At 39.0% G+C, this 21,080-nt stretch overlaps 1 protein-coding gene across 1 annotated transcript in view; it reads right to left on the minus strand.

Annotated features, from left to right (window-relative positions):
• CRIM1 (cysteine rich transmembrane BMP regulator 1) overlaps positions 1-21,080 on the minus strand; it is a 175,778-nt gene that overhangs the window by 147,961 nt on the left and 6,737 nt on the right. The window contains exon 2 of the mRNA XM_054629706.2: positions 12,959-13,132. Within this exon, the coding sequence (XP_054485681.2) occupies positions 12,959-13,132 (174 nt within the window). The remainder of the gene's footprint in view (positions 1-12,958; positions 13,133-21,080) is intronic.

Raw genomic sequence — 21,080 nt, forward strand, 5'->3', positions numbered from 1 at the left:
CAAAAGAAACAGACCCATACTGCTTTTAGATTCATCAATCAGTACTTATCAGATTCATTACTAAGCATGCACTCATGGATATCTTCAGTAAAAGAGATGGCTTACTTATGAGTAGATCATGAGGACATGGATGTCTCCTGCCTTAGTAGCACTGCATCCCCTAATGCAAGAAGAGGGCTGTATCCCAGTTAGTACATGTAAACGTACATAATTGCAGAATTTATCCTGTCCCCCACACCCACAACTACATAGCCCTCTACTAATAAATAGAGGAAGGCAATGGCCCTATTCTTGGACTGGTTTCAGCCCCAATCCCAGCTGCTCTATAAGTCAAAACAGCTATAAAACAAAGCTAAAATTATCTCCCACAATGAAAGGGTGACAAGCACATTGCAATCAAAGACTAGCACTAAAAGAGGAACCTACTTGAAAAGAATCATTAGCTGGTATTCTTCAAGATACATTTGTTTCCCAGCTGATAACTACTCAGCTACAAGAGTCTCAACAACAGAAATGAGTCACTCCAAAACAGTGAGCTTCCAACACTCAAAAATCACACCTTCTACCACAGGTTAAGCCATTCAGCATCTCCATGTTCCTGCCACTGTATTCTTTACAAAGTACTCCTCTTAAATGCCACTGTCATCTCCTTCTATCTCATCTATTAACAACAGAATAAAAAAAAAAACAGAAAGAGTTGTGTTGACATCAAGTGCAACTGCTTTTTGAGTAGCAGGCTTTTCAGAAAGGGTAGGCAGTCTCAACAAGTAAGGGTAAGAGTGTGTTGCAAGCCCTCCATGTTTCCCACAACAGCAGCCAATAGAAGGTCAATTAGGACAGCATGTAAACATCCCTACGGATGTCTATTCTCATTATACGATAGCTGAAAAATATTTTCAATATATTCAGATGAAGGCACAGAAAGAAATCCACATAATAGATGCAGGGGTTCTGCCACCTAGTGGCATCTAGAGCCTCAAATTACTGTATCTACCATATTATTATTACTTTTTTTTTTTTACTGGAAGCATTTGACAGCAGAGGACATAATAGAGAGCACATAGTTTCACTAGCACTGAAATTACTAAGCCTGGTTCCATGCGGCTTCATTTCACAACTGCATTCTGTAGCACACAAGATGATGAGAGTTTCAATTGAAGCTTTTCTAGTTGTTCAAATAGTAATAGTATACTTCTCTTCATCAGTCTTCCAGCTGCCAGATTCTCTGCTGCCTCATACTGAATTGGATTTCCTGCTGTATAGTCTCACAGTCACCTGCCCATATTCAGTACTTGCAGAATAGTAATATCTTTGAAGTCCTTACCCATTCGTTGAAATTGTTCAAATCTAATAAATCTCAAAAGAAATCATGAGCAGGAAACAGGGAAAAGCAGAAACTGAGAGACAAAAGCAGCAGAATGATAAAAATCTCATTTCTTCACAATACCATCTGAATCACAATTTGTCAATAAAGAATCTTTGTTGGCCCCAATAGCTTCAGGGATTCCTCTCCCCAGGTCACAGCATGGACACACAGCATGTCATGTCAAGGCAACAGGGAGAAGGGACACAAAGGAGCATAGAGACATGAACTCCTTAAGGCAAGAGGCAGCAGAAATCCCCCTTTTCACCAGGCCATAAACTCAAAAGCCCCCTTTTCCACTTGGGATTCAAAGCCAGACACATTTTAATGCCTAAACTAGGTCAGTCTTTGTTTACACAAAACATGGATGAGAAAGGAAGTATCAATTCATTCAACTTAGTCAGGATGGGTCAAAACCACCGGACTACAAGGCACAGAGTAGCTTGCCAGTTTTTTTTATTTATTTTAAGAAGAGAAACCTTATCAAAGGCACATTCAGAGAACACACTTCACACAGATGTAGCCAGGTAACAAATTCTTTTAATTTAAGACAGTTATGCTTCTTCTATGTGAAAACTGACAAAGAAGTTTAAACTGATGCCATATTCTTATTAGGCTATACCTTACAGTTACTTTAGGTTTCAGCTATTATTTGACAACTTTTCTAACCCTGGAAAACCATGAGGTCTTCTGGTCTGTATCAACAACACATACCTTAGTAAAGAACAGATAGCTTGAGGTATTTTAGCTTCAGTCCAGAAAAACAAACTAACAAACCCCAAAGAACAACAAAGACCCTCACTAAGCAAAAGAAAACAAACCACCATGCTACAAAACAAAAAGGACAAAAACCCCAAACCCTAAAACATAAGCAAAATCACAAACATGATACAGTTGTCTTATCCTTTTGACAAGTTTCCTTTGCCTTCTCTAGTTTTTCCTTCAACTCCATAGCAATTCTTGTACTCCCTAGTAAGCGCCTTAACTGTATGTAGCCTATGAAAATTTTGCCCTTAAAAGGTGGGGAAGAAAAGACAGAAGAAAAAAAAAAAAGGGAAGTTCTTCCACAAGGGGTTCACAGGTGAGCTAATCCTGAAGACCTAGCAATGATTCACAGATTTCCACTGGGGTTTTATTAGAAAATAGGATATCAGTAAGTTTTATTTCTTATTCTCCATATTCCACAGATTTGAGTTTCAGTTATGTAAACTATCATGCAAGTAAGAACTACCACAGTGATGGAAAGAGGTGCATGAGTGACTTAATGTGAAACCATGTTTGATCACATAGTGATGAGTTTTTTGGACTGCATTTGTAAAGACAGACTAGACTTCTGCTAGAAAGGAAAGCACTCTTTCCCTTCTCAATGAGCTAAGCAATAGTCCCCACAATTGAGAAGAAAGATTATTGAAATGAGAACACTGGCAATCAATGCTTCACAAATGCAGGACTCAGTAAACTCAATTTTTTTTCAGACACAAACACTTCTGTCTGCAGCCTCCTGAACCAAACTAGTGGTGGCTTACAGAAAGTGTGGAGCTTTCTTACAATGAGCACTCATGCTCTGGTCTGCAGGTAGGACAGCTACTCACAGTAATGGAATGTTAGAGTGTCATTAAAAAGAAGTTAAGGATGTTTTATTTTGAAGTTACAGCTTTAACTCAGTTTTCAAGTTTCACTTAATCTCACTTCACATCAATACTGAACCAATCTGTTGAAACTCTTCTGCAGCAGAAGAACCTGCAGAACACAGTAGTAAAGCACAGTTCCCTATACAGGACAATCCACATAAAGGATTGTTAACTAGGTTAGCCAGAGTCTTTGTAATAGAATGAAGCATGTCTGAGCATTGTCCTGCTCAGACAATGGCAAAGGAGAGAGTAAACCATTTTTAGGCAGTACCAATGGATAACATTCCTTTATATGATGCTAGCTCCTACAGACCTCGTTTAAGAATCTCAGTAACACCCCACAGAGTTTTGGAAAAGACTAAGCAAACACATGCCTAGAAAACAAAAATCTTGCTAAAGTTAGAATAACTTTATGCAGTAATAAAAAGTTCTAAAACAGTAGACTTTACATGTTGAAAATGACAACCTTTTCCTCTCCTCATTTTCCACCATGCCTCAGACTCATTCATTAGGTGTAATGTATATCATGTTTTGTAAGAGATTCAGACCTACCAGTGAACCAGTCAGATCACATGTTTCTTTGCAATGGCCCTGCTACCCAGGTACAGCCCTTGAGCCAGGATTCAAGTCCCATCCACCCTTGGTTACCTGTATGCTCTCCCAAATATCCACTGTCCTGGAATACTCAGTTTCTTGCTTAACACACTTAAGGTCCCACAACAAACAGCATTAGCATGCTGATCCGTTAGGCAATTTAACACTTCAATCCTAGGAGGAGATGTCAGGGAAAAAAAGATGGGTATTTCTTTTTCTTTTCATTTTCCCCTCCTCCCCACCTCCAAACACACACACTGCACTTTGATCTTGCTTGGCTCGCTTGGAGTTTCCAGTTTCTAGTAAAGCTGGGATGAGGAGTCCTGCCTTAATCTGTTCTTACTCATGACTTGGCAGCTGCCAGCATCTTGTTCAGGGAGAGACCCAGTTCAAGGAGACTGACAGCATTTAACTCCCAACAGCTCTTCAGCTCTAGCAGATGAGTTCCAGGCTCAAGGTGTTTGTTTTTCTACCCAGTATCCCAACATTGAAGGACATCCAAAACCCCAGCAGAAGGTAACCAGTTACTGCAAGCTGGCAGCTGAGAGCAGTGGCATGCACCATGGTAAGGACCAGATGCTCAACATGAGGTCACAGACTGAAGTATACACCTTAACTCTTCAACTGAGAGAGCAGTATGAAGTGCAAGACTACTGAAAAGCAACAGCGTCAAGATGGCTATTTTAGTTTTCTGTTGCATGTGATCTACCCAGGTAAACAATACCCACACTGCCCACAAAATACAGTGGCACAGTAATTAGAACATTTTGTTTAACACACTTTGCATCTTGTTTTCTATCCATCATTGTAGTATGGTGTATCAGTCACAAGTTTGTTAAACCATTCTGGATGTTTGAAGTGGTTTTCTTCAGAAGCATCCAGATTAGCTTTTTAAAAATATATACTGTTCCTCAAGTTGTAAAACCTTGATACTAGTATTCTATCCTGACTTCTAAACATGAACAAGAGTTTAGCAACTTGTGTTCAAAACTCCTATAAAGCAATAAATACAAACTATAGAAAGATCCAAAGCAGAAAGATGAAACATATTGCTTTTGGCATTACACTGTTCCCTATTTATGTCTACAAGAAGCCTGACATGACAACTGCAAAGAAAGACCTCAGACATACTCATATAAGTGTGCCAAAAGGATTGGAAGCCTCAGCTCACATGATGAGAATGTCAAGCATTTCCTCTGCTGCTGTGTATGACTGCACCTCCTAACCAGGGGTCAAAAGCAGATTTGAGTCTTCAGTTTGGGGCTTGGGGTCTTTTTATATTTGTTTTAAATCAAAAGAGTATTTTCTTTGTCCTTCTAAAGTTATATGCTAGTGCCAAAAATGTTCAACATTTAACATTATTAGTGCAGTCATTTATAAAAGCTGCAATTTTGGCATGTATATCTGACAAGTCATTTAAATTCTAGCACCTTAAATTATGTAGATTGGTTTGTCACTATGACAACAATTTTTACATGTATAAAACATACAAAGGTACCATTTTTTCTGTTCCTTACTGAAGCCAAGAGTTATTGAAATATTTACCTCTTCTGGACAGAAAGGCAGAACTTACATAACATCTGATTCTAGACAAACTATGTAAGTTACTTGTTGAATGAAGAAGGAAGTTTCCATTAACTTGAACAGCTATAATTTAAAAATACTTTGAATATAGAACACTTGAGGGAATCTAAAACAACAGGGAAGAGAATATGCAGGAATTCAGGAATGGGTAGAGCTCTTTTTTATCATCATTAAGGCTAAGAAAGTCTTTGAATGGCTTTCTCAAAAGAAAATCCAAACAATCTCAAGGTCAGGCTTTACATTTAAAACCACAGTTTCCCTAAAAGCCAACTGGTTCAAAGGATCTTGCTTCGATTCAAGTCTCCATACAAACATACATACATCTTGGACACAAACACTTTGCTGGTGATGCTTCATTCTATTAAAAAGAAAAATCAGTCTGATGATATGGAAGTGACATAATGGTTGTTTTATTTAGAAAACACCACCACAACACCTTCAAGGCCTAAATTTGGAGACAAAGTGCTAAAATAGTTTGTCCCATACCATACAACTGTTCAGAATCACAAAATATTGGTATATCATTCATTTAAAGAGACAACTGTGAAGTTACTGGAAGTGATCCAACAGAAAAAAAAAGGTTGATTTCACAATAAACTGTTTCTTATTATTTATAGAGACATAGCCACTGTACTAAAATTGTCATATTGACCAGTATGTCATTGATACCACTATCACTGCATGCATTCATTCAACACTCGGTTATCTCTGTCAGCATCAATGCCACATATATCCAAACAAGACTTGCCCTGTCAAAACAAGACCTGTGACCCAGCCACAGGAGTATAGCTTCCTGCTACTACACAACATTAGCCCAATGTTTACAAACCATTCAATTTGAGATCTTTGCTCAGGTCTCTTCTGTCACGTGTAGCTAACTTTTGATCCTTAAAATCAACACTGCATCTGGAAGCATTCTGCTGAAAGTCACCTGCTCTATTTTCACTCTCTTCCTCAACTTGAGCAGAAGTAAGGTCAAGCATTCATTTAAACCTGTAGCTTGCCACTACAGTTAATGTGGACATACTTCAAGAACAGCCTAGCTGCCAACATAGAAAAGAGCTTTTGGGAGGCACAGAGTTTATCCAGCACAAGATCCAACCAGCTGCAAGATACCTGCCCTGTTTTTTCCTAGTCTCATAGAAGATCCAGGTATGATCAGTTATCTTGTATTCAGTTTCAGGTGAATGCAGGTAAGCATCTGAAGCAGAAAAAAGCAAGAAGAATGCTCCTTTGTCTCTAGGAACAAGCCTGCTTTGACCATTACATCTGACTGCTGGCTTTGTAGGAGGCATTTGTCACTCAGTCCTATCCCAGGGCCAGTACAGTACAAGGTTACACTTCTGTCCTCAGCAATCTCAAAACCTGCCAAGTTTGAAGGAAACTGAAGCGTCACAAATGGATGATCCAGTACGCTCTCCATATGCACTACATGCCTGAGAACACATATGTAGAAAAGCAGGCATGGCATCTGTACAGCAGCTCACATGAGCAAGTGCAGCACAGCAAGGCAGTAAGCTCAGTTATTACACTGCAAAAACACCACACAGTTACATAAAGTGGCAAGGAAAAAGAGAAAATATTTGAATTGTAACAAAAGAATTGTAAACAATTTTTGCAATAGTAACACTTCAGGGTTTTTTTACCAGCTGCTCAGTTTTGTGTTCTATATTCAATCTTCTCTCCTAACAGTTCCTGCAATGCAGCTTTTTCCCTGGTAATACAAACTGCATTATTCATAATCTAATTAAGCCTAAAATTAGGTATCCAGCCACATCATACAGAAATATGAAAGTCAGGTTTCCCTTTTGATATCTTTCTGAAACTTGTACAAGATTTTCCTCTGGTTAGCTTGAAATCTAATGGCATAGATTTTGTCTGTGTGTTATCTTGCCTTAAATACAGGACATGCTAAAATAGTCAATATATTGGCTAAAAAGATCACACTTCCTTGATCAGGGAACAGTTCTCTGAGAAACTAGAGTCAGGAAAAAGTGACAAGTCCTGCAAATGTGAGGCTGCACTGTCATGCTGTGAAAGCAACTGCACTGCCAGATGTGTCACTGTCACAGAACCCTCTTATTGAGTAAATGATCAAGATCTCTTCCTTTTTTGTTCTGGAAAATTGCTTTGTATATTGAAGTTTGTATTAGTATTTGTATTAGTATTATTTCCATATCAAATGTGTTTTTTTCCCTTCTATCTCTATGCATTCAGTAAAAAAGCCCAAAAGCTACACTGCTGGTTTTCTCTGTGTTCATGTGAAATTTTGCCTTCAAATGCACCTACTTGGCTCTCACAAGCATGTTCAAGGATAAAATCTGGATCTCTGCCACAACTGCATTCCTTACTGCAAGTACATGCCAACCTTCAAAGTTCAGTTATTTGAGCAAAAACATACGTTAATTGTTGTGCAAGGGGAGTGAAAAATATATCAGATTAAGAACATCTGAAAGTATTTCACTCCACTCTTTGCTTGATAATACAGCATAAAGCTGGATCTATTCTCTTCTATTTTTTCCTTAAAGCCATTAAGACCACACAGGTGAAGTTTTACATAAAATCAAACTTAACAACAACCAAACAAGCAATCAGAATAAAATTACCTTCTCATATTTGTTATTCCAGGACTGGTCTAACAGGTATTGCAACATTTGTCAGGATAAAGTTATTCAGTTACATGTAAAAAATAATGGAATGCAAGGAGTGTGTTGCAATAAGCCAGCTTAATAGATACCAGCAACTTAAAAGGCATTTGCCTTTCACCTATGAAGGACAGCAGTGAATAGCTTGGAAAGGTGCAAGCCAGGTAACCAAGAAACAATTCTTAAAACAACAGTTTCAATAATTTAGTATTGGCAGCACATTTTACATGGGACAGAGACAGAAGTGAAAGAAGTTCATTTACCTAAAGCATTAATCACATCTTTCATTAGGAAAGGCACAAATTTTATCCTTCACATTTGGTCTGAAAAAAGCTTGAGTTTATTGTTGACATGGGAACTGCTTATGGTTTGGATACAGTAGAAGTGATGAAATTGTCTGGTTTCTCCTCTTACAGCTCAAGTGTACACTGAAGCTATGAGGCAAAACTACTATCATTGCTATGACTGATAGCACCTACATTCTCTCTGGAAAACATGTTTTTGTGTCACATCACAACCTGGCATTATCAAAGCAAACTCTTTGAAAGAACCTGCAGATTGAAGTTTTTTATTAATCAGTTGAAGAAAACCCAGCCTAATGCTCAGCCCACCTAGTGAAAGACTTGGATGCACTGACCCCCAGCTTTCTCTTTACTTCCCAGAGGGAAGAGGAGATAGAAGTTCCCTGCTAGAATAGCTATTAAGAAGTGAGCCTGATGATGCCTCTGAAGCAGCAGCTCATAAGAACACAGATCCAGGCCCACTCTAGTAGAGGAGGAGCAGGCTCAAGAACATCCTTAGGTTCCTGTTCTTTAAAGCTCTATAGGGCTATCTATCTGAACTGGTGTCAATCAGGCAGACAGGGAGAGAAAGCAGAAGACCCCAGAACTGGAATACAGCCATTGAACCTAGATTTTCAGCTAACTGAACAGGCACTACATTACAAGTTTTCCATGCTACTTCCTCTCACTGCCCTACAAATTTATCTTGATGAAAAAAAATTACTTCCTCTCTTAATTCCTCATCCCCCATCCCCAGCATCTCACACCAAGTCTGAAGAACTGACTCTTTTGTGCTGGCTGCAGATAATTCTTTGCAAATTGTCACTGCAAGAATGCATAGATGCAGTTTGTTAAGTCTCCTGTCCATTAACTGTGACTCATCAGACAGAAGGCATCTTGCTACTTTCCACCCTGGCCATATTTTTCACAGTCCACTCCAGCAGTCCAAGTTCAACCAAGCTGTCATCATTAGCAGGCTCCTGAATAGAAACAAGCTTTCCAAGCTCAAGAACACAGGATTTCCTGAACCATATCAGAACAGGCACTCATCAGGACAATAACCAAAAGCATTTTAAACAATAACAAAAATGAAACCAAACCCAAACACCCCGACACAGGAATCTATTATTATTACCAGGTATGCAATAGCTAATAGCTTTTCCAGACAGTTTCTTTCTAGGCCCAAATGTGTGCATTTCCTCATAGTAGGATGGTTCATGACCTCTATACAAACCTTCTCTACGCAAAATCACTGATGGTCCATGTGGAGAAACAGGCACTTCAAGCCTGGTAATGGAGTTGGGAGGCCTCTAAGCATAAATGTGCTTTATGCTATATAATCTATGAAAGTAAGAACTCTTTAAACATTTCTAGCATTTCTACATGAAAATTAGACAGAATTCGGCTACCAAGTTCTGTGACCAAACCAATCCTTTCAAATATATCTAATCCTACTGTTTTCCAGGAAAACAAGGGTAAGAGATGGAGACGACTGCCTTGAGTACTTGCATTACTTGCAATTGCACTTTAGCCTTGCCATACTTTCTTCCCAATAGACATTGGGAAGAACAATTGAGTAGAGATTAATTTCTTTTCATTAGAGGCTTTCCCAGTACAGGGTATAGCAACTCTCAGGGAGACAAAATAAAGAACATGGCTTCAGGGCCTGTCAATGACATCTGAACAACGTGACATTAGAGCCCTGGTGACCTGATTTTGGGAAGGAGGAATAAAAGTTGTTTTAAGTGAACTGGGATACAAACAGAATTAAATAGAAAAAGAAAGGGATAGAGAGAGGTAAAGCTGGAATGAAATATGAGGAGCTCAGGGAGGCAGCCAGAACCCAAGCCAATAGGAAAAGAAAGATCCTACATGAAGCTAACATAAGAAAACTTTGGGTTAGCAGAGTTAGAAAGCTAGAATTGACATCAAGCCCGGAGGGGAAGACCACACACAAGCTGAAAAGCTTAAGTATAAGACAAACTAGATAAAGAAGGAAGATGACTGAAAAGGCTCTTGAAAGGGAAGGGACGGGCAGAAAAAGGCACAAGAAAATGAAGTACATGCGAAAGCCTCAATCCCTTAGCACATTCCCATATGGAAACGGGATTCCAGATTTAAGCTCACTGTTTGTTACTTGTCAGGTTGTATCTATGCAACAGATTCCTTATCTGCAGGCTTTCAGCAAGCTGGGCAGTTTTCTTCAGAAACTCTTATTATGGTATATCCATCATTCAGGTATTCAACTTGTCTTTTTAATCACACTGTGTATTTAATTATCCATGTAAAGTGTGGTGAGGAGATAGAAGTTAGACTACCCTCCCTTGGTCCCACTTTCCATGGCAACAGATTCTATTAGAGTATTTAAAGGTTTAAATTACTAGTTTCAAATCTTCCTGCTATTATCTTTAACAGACAAGCCAAAAGAGTGAAGTATACATCAGTACTTTGGATTTCAGGAAAATCTTAATTTGACATATTTAACAGATCTTATGGATCATCCCTTTTTACATGACACTACACTTTAAGATTTAGCATGCCTCATATAAACTGAAAGATTTCTCTATTTTAACATGGTCATAGACCTCTCTGGTTTGTGTGCTACCTAAGCCATGTTTCAGGTGGACTTTCCAAGTGGCTGAATTCTATTTTCAGACTATTAAAATCTGAAAACCTGAAATAGTCAAGCAGCAAATACTGGCTCAGACACACCAAAGTGTCTATTCCATTTTACCTAAGAGACTTGGCTTGCTTAGCAAACAGGGACGTGGCAAGCACCAGTGGAAAAAAGTTATTCTTCTTTTCCGTTAGCTTAGGTACAGGATGAAGCATTACTTTGGTTTTAATTACCAAAACAAGAACTAATGCATTTAAAGAAACAACCTCCATTAGCAGTTAGCATTCAATTACCAATCCTACTCAGAGAAAGAGGGAATAAACATTTACAGGGCAAAATCCAATAGGCAAATTTCACAGACAATATCTGTAAAATGCAGAAATCAAAATTACATCATGACTTCTGCCTGTCTATTAGGAAATACAAAGGAATTTACCTTCCAACATCCCTCAGTGGTACAGTTTGATAGTCTGAGGATGCAAATGCAAATTCACATTCTTAGGAGTAAAAGCTGGACTGTTTTAACACTCAAGCTGTAACTGCCAGACTTCTGTTATTTAAAGGTACCGCTGTTGCTTCAACACTTGCATCAGCCATCCTTTCCAATTGTGAAAAATTAAAAAGTCAACAGGCCCTAAACACTTCTACTGGTGCCCCACAGTCTGAGGCTTTGGAAGAACACCTTCCACACTCCACAAAGAAATAAAACAGAGGGGAAAAAGAAGAAAATTACACCTCTGAAAAAAATAGCTGCACCACAGCTCTTATGCCAGTCAATTTACATGTAGAATATTGTTACCTCATGTATAATTATGAAATGCTGTTTTTTTTTAAATGAAAATTTAGCTGAAAAAAAGATTGCTGAAAGCAAGTGACTCAGAATCAACCTGCTTCAGCTGTGCCATTCCACAAGGAATTGGAAAAAAATTGGAAAAAATTGGAAAAATTCCTCCATTTCTTCCAAGGCTGCAAAGAACAAAAAGACAACCCACAACAGATTTTCACAGCGAGTACATGATGAGCTGCCATGCCAGTAGAGTCCTGCTGAAATACTACAGACTTAGTTACACATTCATAAGTGAAAAGAGAAGGGTAAGACTGAAGAATCCATAAATGCTATTGCCCACTATCACACCAACAGACCAAAGGTTCTGCCTCTGCTCTTCCTAGAGTTACATAAGGAAAAGAACCCCACAAAAATCCCAGACTAAGCACTTGTATGCCTTTAGTAAGCAACACCACAACCAACAACCCTGAGTATATTTCTTCAGTTTCTCACAACATCTCTTTATCTAAAGTCTGTATCACAAAACCAATTTTCTTAACACAAAAGAAGTACAACAGATCACATCACATCACACTTCCTTAAGTATAAGAGCCCCCTAACTTAAAATATGGTCAGTAGCCTTATAAATACACTAACTTTTTCCAAAGTAGTCTAATTAAGCAGGTCCACACCACTAATGAAATTCTGCATGTTCTTGAACACTTTGGAGAATAAACAGTAATTACAGCAACATAAAAAGTGGTTCAAGATCACTCCTCTAATTGCTGTTCAGAACAATCCAGAAATCCACCATGTAAATTTAATTCCAGCTGGATATATTTGAGCCAACTCATTTCCAGTTTGACCATAAACAACAAAAAGAAAAAAAAGCAAAACAAATATGGATGTATGCATAAGCATAAACATATGGGGCCTAATACAAATCAAATCAGAGAAACATAGGAACTGTAAAATACGACCAGTAAGGTAATGTAATGTAACATTATGTAAACTTAAAGAAAATAGCAATTCACACATTCATATAATAAAAGATATAAGTATAATCAGTAACTACTCCTTTACAATGCCTTTACTCTTACAATCCATGTTTGTGTTTAATGTATTTATTGATGACTCAGTCACATCAACACATCTAAAGGATATTCCACATGGCTTTGCAGCTGAAGATAAGCAAATGTAGCTACCACAAACTACAAACAGAACTGTTTAGCCTCAAAATCTGCAAACATCATAGCACACAAAGCATGTTTTTTCCCATCTTAAACTTAAGCATTTAGAATAATAAGCTTATGAAGTACTATCTTCCTCTAAAACACAGACCTGTTTTTTGACATGTAGAACACCAGAGGGATCTGAAACTAGACAAGTCATCCTTAAGCATACATTACACTCTAGTTTTTCACCCACTGCACAGAAAAAATTACTACCTCTGAAATACTGAAAACGGGGGGCTTACCTTCAATCCTTTTCAAGGCCGACAGACAAGTATCCCGGCTTGGAAACTCAAATGGATTATTACAGGTCCGAATGGTGTCACATTCGCACTTCCCATTGATAATGTTACAACCTGTTATAAGGTTTTCGTTGCACGGTTCAAATCCAAGAAGCTGATCATCATCCCAGTTTTCATCTAAAAGAAACAAACAAACTCACTCACTATTGGATTTCAACTGCAGTAGGTAATTTTCAGCTGCTTTGGAGCTGGGTGGGATTCACTTCAAGTTCAACACAGTGCTAAACAGAAGATAACAGATTAAAAAAATAACAGACTAATCCAAACAGTGGGATTTGCCAAATACCCCAAATACCATATCTCACAGCTGTTCTACTGCCCATGTTGCTAAAGCAACTGGCATTGTTTACTTCCATCTGTATGAAAAACTGTCATCTCAGGAAAACGCATAGCTGTAGTACAAATGAGTGCTATTCTAACAGAAATAACTTTTGCAGATAGCTAAAGTTATATTTATAATGGAAGTGAGAGCATTGTACAGAATCTGCAGCTGTTACAGACGCCAAAATTGAGTCAGAAAGCGAGCATTTTAAAAGATGATTAAAAAATGCATCACACAGAATTTAGTCCACGGAGATAACTTTTTATTACAGAAAAGCTGCAAGATGCCAGACCTCGGATTCCATTATATGACCAAAAATGAGTTTTCCAGCAGTCCTCAATTATCATACATATTCCTGGAGAATTGATCAAGCACATTGCACTCTTTGCTGTCAAGGGTCTATGGATAGAGGGACCAGGATGAGTCTCTCTGCTTAAATAATTCTGTTCCTTTTGAATCAGTCCTGTCAAATGTGTGTAACTGGTGTTCCAGTTGTAACTGCCCATCTTCCTTTCAGGAGGCCACATGCAACAAGATTTTTTTTTTCCTCCAGAAAGAAATACAAATCCAGTCAATCCAGAATTCCAAAAGATTACCAGTCCTACAATATCTCAGTTTTCTTAGGTCAAATACACATACAGCAACATCCCAAGAAGTCAGAAGATTAATCAAGATAGAAAAATAGACATCCTGGATTTGAAGAGACCTTCAAAACCATCCAGTTCCAACCACCCTGCATGGATAGGAACACCTTCCACTAGACCTCAGTGCTCAAAGCTCCATTCAGTCTGGCCTTGAACACTTCCAGGACATCCACAACGCCTCTGGGCAACCTGTTCCAGTGCCTCACCACCCTCACAGTACAGAATTTCTTCCTAAAATCAAATCTAAGCCTATTCTCTTTCAGTTTTAAACCATTCCCCCTTGTCCTATCACATACTTGTTTAAGCAAGACTGAAGAAACTAAACTAGACATTAGGTATTCTTTGCTACAGAATGCCAGATGTTTTATAGACAGACAAGCCTGGAAAATTAAGTGCTACAAAATAGTTGCACAGAGTCCACTGATTTCTACTAATGACGAAAGGAAAAAATAGATATTTTTAATCTTTATATCCTTACATTCAACAGCAGCACTCACATTGTGCATTCTAAATAGTTTACTCCAATTTTATTTACTATCAACATGCAAGTTTCCAATATAGATCCTGCCAAAAAGCACTTCAAAAAAGTTGAAATATCTTCCAGTTATGCATGGTGGGTTTCCTCTTGTTGTTGGGGTTATCAGAGGCTGTTCTCCAGTATGAGGCCACAGCCAATACAAAACCGTCATTCAGTAGTCTGATGCTCAACAGAAGCCTAAAAACTAACAGCAAATAACAGTATATGCACACAAATGCTGAGGTTGCCAAGTAAATTCTTTCCACTCACAGAAATATGCAGAATATCCGCTAACCTGAAGTTTTTCCTGTTTTGGGGGAAAAAAAAAAAGTATTTAGAAAGAGCTGTTTACTAGTTCAGTACGGTACGTGATCTACAGGAAGTGCCACAGCAGGTTCTCACCGATATATTTCTCCCTGTACAACAAAATCCTTGCCTTCTATTATGAGCTGGCAGAGTACCCTGCTGACAAAAAACACTGATAAACAACAAAGTCCATTTTAGATGTGAAGATGGGAATTTCCATGGGAACCTCATGGCTCTTCTCCATAAAAATAGCAAGGGAAGAGTAGTCAGTAACCCCAGGAAGTAATTTTTTTCTTAGGTTAACCTATCATCCAATACAGCAGCTGTATCAATGAAAGTCAAAGGAAGCACAGAAGTTCCTGAAGAGAAACTATTAAAATTCTTTCAAAGGAAGATGCCTCTCCTGTAATGCTTGGGACACTCTCATTGTGATGAGGCCATGCATACAGAAGGCCAAAAAAAAAAAAAAAAAAACAAACAACAAAAAACCCTGAGAATTTGGAGAACAATAATACATCCTGTTTTTGAGAAGCCGGAATACAGCCAGGACAATTTGTATTTTAGAAGTCACAGCATTAATCCATGTAAGGACAAGAACAAAAGCTACACCTATGGTCCAAGACTTGCTGTTTGAAACTCTGTAACAGCAAGGACCACTGCTTCATCCACACCAGCCCAACAGCCTTAAAGGTTTGTGTTGCTCCCTGTTTGTGACAAGAGCATTCCTTCTGTACTCCTGGGTGCAGGAGAGGAGCCCAGAGGCAGCGTGTGGGCTCTCAGCCCCACGCTCCCAGGCCAGTGCACTGCAGACTGGAAGGACACAAAGGTGGCAATGCTCTGCTGCTCTTCTAGAAAACCACTTTAGAGCATTTCTGCTGCTTTGCCTTGTGGTATTTCAGCACAGATCTTCTCCAGGCAGACAGATCAGCAGGATCCTGTCACATGAGAGCTGCCCACCCCATGTAAGGTGGGACCCAGCTGGCACAGAGAGCAGACTCGTCCCCTGCCAGTGGCAAAACGCCTCAATGCACGTGCACTGCACAGTGTGGTACTACTCACATGGATTTCCAGCACAGGTCAGTAGCTGGTACCACATCTGCCAGCCCTCACAAGTTTTCAGAAAAGGAGGTACACAGGATGCACATGGCCCAGTAGTAGGTGCACCTGAAGTCTTCACTGCCACACACCTCAAAAATTAGCTCTGTAGATATTAAAGTCTTAATGAGAAGAGAAATCCCTCAGTAATACTTGTTCAGGCTATACTTCTAACATGTTGAATCTTCAAACAAGGTATTTATTTTTCATTACTGGGTGATAATAGAAAAAAGTAACATTCAGACAGGAAGAATGCAAATTCAGTCTTAGCCTGTACATCTTCTACCAGCCTGCTTTTCACACAACTTTATTTAGAAACAAGATTTCCATCAATGAAGTAGCAAACATGTAGCAAGAGCTTATTTTAGTTCAGTAAATCAGCGCCAAGTCTATCATAATTTTTCATGCAGACTAAAGACTGACTCCTTTTCCTAGCTGATTTAGTCCTTTTATGAACAGAATTTCAAAGTCCTGTTAGATGAATAATTGTTTACCACTTAGAATAAACTCTTAGAAGTCACATAAATATAGGCAGAACAAAATTCTTTGGAATGGAAGGTACAACCACATGAAAGTATTCACATGAGCTAAAGGGATGAACCTAGCCTATCACTTCAATTCCAGCCTTTGGATACTTGATGCAAAGACATCTAGGGCTCCCCTTGATGCAGATAAACAGTGGTCCAGTACAGCATGCTCACACCTTTAGAGGTCAGCAATATTTTAACTGATAAGGGAATGATATCTTGTGCAAAACATAGAACCTAGCCTCTATTATTCAAAAAGATCATCATGTCCTGGGGACTACTCTAAAAATACAACTAGTACCTGCCAGTGATTTGGGACCTGGGACAGTTCACAAACTATTCCAGGCTGTATACCTTTTCCTGCATGCTCTGCTTGACCTCTATGGCTTCCTTTCCAGAAGACTGGTTTTTAATGCCTACCTCTCAAATCTGGATGATGTGAACAGAAACTGAAATGTACTAATTTGTGAAAGCATTATTTCTCTGCAAGCAGGGCCAAAAACCCCAAACATAAGAATCTATGCCTCAAACCTTGCTACACACATCCTACCCCCAGCTACTTCTAGGACACCTAAAACCACAAAAATCAAGTGTGTATTTAACACTCCAGAGTTTTCAGAAGCAATGCAGCTGAAAAAAAAAGCCCAAGTAAACTACTAGTTTTCATCCAAACTGATCTTTCTTTAGCAGAGGTTTTCACCACCTCATTGTGCTGGCATGATCAGGTAAGGGCAAAAAATCAAAGGGCTGCACTTTTTAGCCATCCTGAGCTGTCACTGGAGTCTTGTTATACAGTCACTCAAGTACATTTTGCACACAAGCCTCAAAGAGTTCAAATGCTCCCAGCAGGCTCATAACTACAGCTTCAAAGTCATTTCTCTTTCAAATAATTTCTATCTACATGCAATTCCCCACTCCTTCCAACTCATTCAGGCAAGTTCCAGATAATAAAGTTTCAGATAATAAAGTAGCTCTGCATTTACTCAGATCAAAGTTAAGTCTTGGACATAGTACCTTTTTAATTCTTCCAACTGTGCTTTCATACCAAAAGGAAGCCACAGGAAGGGAGACTTCACATTAATCCCAATTTTTTTCCTTTTCTCTTCTATCATTCATATAATCACTTGCTTTCTGCAAAGCAAATGTTTCAGCTTGCTAAAAATGCACATACTGCTCTGGGTTGCTGAATTCCCAAGTCCTGTCATAGCACGCACCTAAAGTAGGGAAGAGGATTAAGGCATTAAGAAATTGAACAAGAGATCCTTAAACAGGTCTAGTCTGGGAAACAGTCTGAGAAATATGTCTCTGGTAAGCAGCATTCCATCACTTCTTCCATACTATATCCTACATACCAGCACTCACAACACAGCACCATGCAAGGCATAGGTCACAACTGAAGCAATCATCTTGTTTGCCTGAAGAGCTGCTTGTGTTTTTAGAAAAGCATGATGCTGAGAAACTAACTTTAAGCCTTACTTTCAAGGCACACACTACCTCATTATGGTTACATTTGTTATTTATAACTACCCATTGGCAAAGGATCAGCTCAAAACAGGTGCAAACTAAAAGAACAAGGAAAGACCTTTTCAGAGCCTGCTTCTCCATTGCTCAAAGTTTTGCTTTCCATTCCTTCAAATTCTCAATTCCTTCTGCCTGCCACAGAAACTTCTCTTTTGTGCCTCAACCCCTCTCTTTCTTTCTGGACATTTAATGAATATCAGCTATTGTTTGGAGAATGCTATAGTGTTCACCTTCACAGTTTAGATAATGCATCATCTCGAAACAGCAAAAAGCACACTGAAATGACCACTGAAGTACTACTGTTGAAAACAAATGCACAAGCATTTGGCCCATAATAATCATATGTTTACCACCATACCCTTTGAGCCGTAATTTAACTAGAGTGGATTGAGTCAAGTCCCATAATTTACATTTAACTGCAGCATGGTACTCTGCTACTTCTGCCTTTTTTAAGCATCCCAGGTAGCTCTTAGGATACTGAAAACAGCAAAGACACCATAAAATACATTGATGACCTGAAGTGAAACTGTCCAAGTCACATCTTACAGACTCTAGCATCCTTTTAAATCTGCATTTGAAGACAAGAGAGAAGCAATCCTTCTTAAGACTGGTACTGCCCTCTGGGAACTGGGAGGCAGAGGGGCAAATCTTTCAGAAACTCCTCCATGAAACTAGACCCAAGGTCTGAGCACCACCACTCCAGCACACTGGTATACACAACAGCATTTTCAAATCAGTGGTATTCATTAAGATGGTATGAGACTCTGAAAAGATTCTAACTTGCTAAAATAAAAAAAGGAAATGCTTCTTGCCAGTAGACTCTCGCTTCTCTTTGAACAGGAAAAAAGAATGATGGAAAGGAAATTCATGTTTTGGAGGAGCTGAACAATAGAAATGACTAATTACCACTAAAGAATGCTTGAAACCCAGCCCCAGACCTTGAAAAGCAGCAGAAGGAAAGACTAGCCTTGAAGTGAGTTTGAGCTCGTACACTGGCTTCAATCCTTTCCCCTCTTGCAACTTATTCCTCCACTGAAGTGACGAATCAAGGACTAGAGCCGGCAGAATCTTTTATGGCAAGACACACAGCTGGGAGTTTTGTGAGAAAGCATTTTTTCACACATCTTGGAATAGTTCATTTTCCAAGATCAAATCTTCATGTGGAATGTACAGCAATACAAAAGGGTTTTGCAGTTTCCTGAGAAAATTTCTAGTCAAAGCTAGAAAGCAGAACTGTACCATAACATTTAGATAGCTCAGGAACACATGCATGTAATGCTTGTCTCCAACCTGACTCCCTGCTTTACCTCAGCATGTATCTCAGGTGATCAAATCCCCAATGTAGTGAGAAAGATTTCCATGCAGCAGCTCTTCTTGTGTCTGAAGACAGTTATTTCATTCTAAGGAATGCAGAAAGTATTTCAACAGACCCACTTTCCAGTGAATTATCAGAAACTCTACGGAAGTCTTGAGGAAGGCAAGGAGATAAGTGGAAATGTTAAGTGAAGCATGTGACATGGACAACTACTGCAAGTTTTGAAGTTTTCCCTACACTGTCTGGGATATTTTGCTTCTCCAGGTACCCCACCTCCACTTTTTTTTTTGGGGGGAGAGGAGGGGGGGAAGGTGAGGAAGGGGGAATGGAAGGAAGGAGGAATGGGGAGGAATGTGTTTTGCCTTTTGTTTTTTTATGACTTTCACTCAGAGTTCCCCATAACAAAAATAAAATATACTTTGAAAAGACTTCTTCCCTAAATATGGTCTGAAATAATAAATGAGTTTTACATTTACACACCTGAAAATAAGACTTACAAGCAAATCATCTTAAACTGATGACCAGAAACACGTCTTGTTCGTAAAAAGCTAACTGAAAATACTGCACTGTGTCCCAGGATTTAATTGGTCAGAAAAAGCCTCTGCCAGTACTCCCCTGATTAGAACAAGCATGGACAGCGGTGTTTCAGCTGTCATAGCAGATTTTTCCTCTAGCTCTAGAAAACTTATTGCAAAAATAATTGCTAAAGCCTCAGAAAAGGGCCAAAGCTTCATAACCATTTCCAAAGCAGTCTAAAATTCCTTTTTTTTTTTTTTTCCCAAGCTGCACTCTGCACCCACATGCTTCAGAGACCTGCATGTACAGCAGCACACATCAGCTTGACTGCAAACAAACAGCTGGCTGGCAGCTTGCTGAAGCTGCTAGGCAGAGGCAAAGCTGACAGGAGTAGGAAAAGTTTTGTCAAAGACAAATTGTGGAACAGGGCTGTGAGTAAAGCAACCTATACCAAGAACAGTTCACACTATTGTAAGAAATCTGATATCCTAAATATTTTGCCACTTTCACCCCCAGTCATTAATGCAGCACCACTGAACACTATCATTACAATATATTCCAGAGGAATTGCACCCCATCTCTTAGTCACAGAAGACTACAGGGAAAACTCAGTCCTGGATTTAGAATTATGCTCAGGGCTTCTTTTCATTTCCTAAAACCTAACTTAGAGATAGACATCAAGTTTGGCATTTCTATTGTGAAAGCAGCACAGGTTACATCAGTGCATGTAACACCATTATCAGCATGACTCCAGCTTTTTATCAACCACCTATCAGTAAGGGGAAGAAATACCTCCACACACACATCCAGCCTTTCTGAAAAAAACTTGAGGAGAATTCAACACAGCCTGTAGCATAACATTTATTTCATTTATATATATCCTTGAAATTTAATTCATTTCAAGGATAAATGACCCAACAGAATGGGCTGTCTTGGATTCAGAAACATTACACTTGCTAGATTTTTCACCAATTAAAAAAAAAAAAAAAACCAAAAAAAAAAATCAAACCCAAGCCCATTCAAACAAACAAACACCAACCAAAAACTGAAGCCTAACAGTGGCTATATAAGGCTTAAAGTTTAGGAAATGAGTAAGAACATAGGAATTGGTGCATGCCTATGAGCCAGTCACTGTTTTTCCTCCTGTCCACAATCCTTCTATCCCGAGTTTGTTTTCTTATTCAGTCTTAATAAGGACTTGCACGATCATGACCCACAAGGGTCATGATTTGCAGATTCTCAAGTTAAGTACCCAGTATACCCAGTGAAAGCTGCTGGGGACTGAATATTGCCTCTGGCAAA

The sequence above is a fragment of the Agelaius phoeniceus genome, chromosome 3 (assembly GCF_051311805.1).
Source record: "Agelaius phoeniceus isolate bAgePho1 chromosome 3, bAgePho1.hap1, whole genome shotgun sequence".
Classification (NCBI taxonomy): domain Eukaryota; kingdom Metazoa; phylum Chordata; class Aves; order Passeriformes; family Icteridae; genus Agelaius; species Agelaius phoeniceus.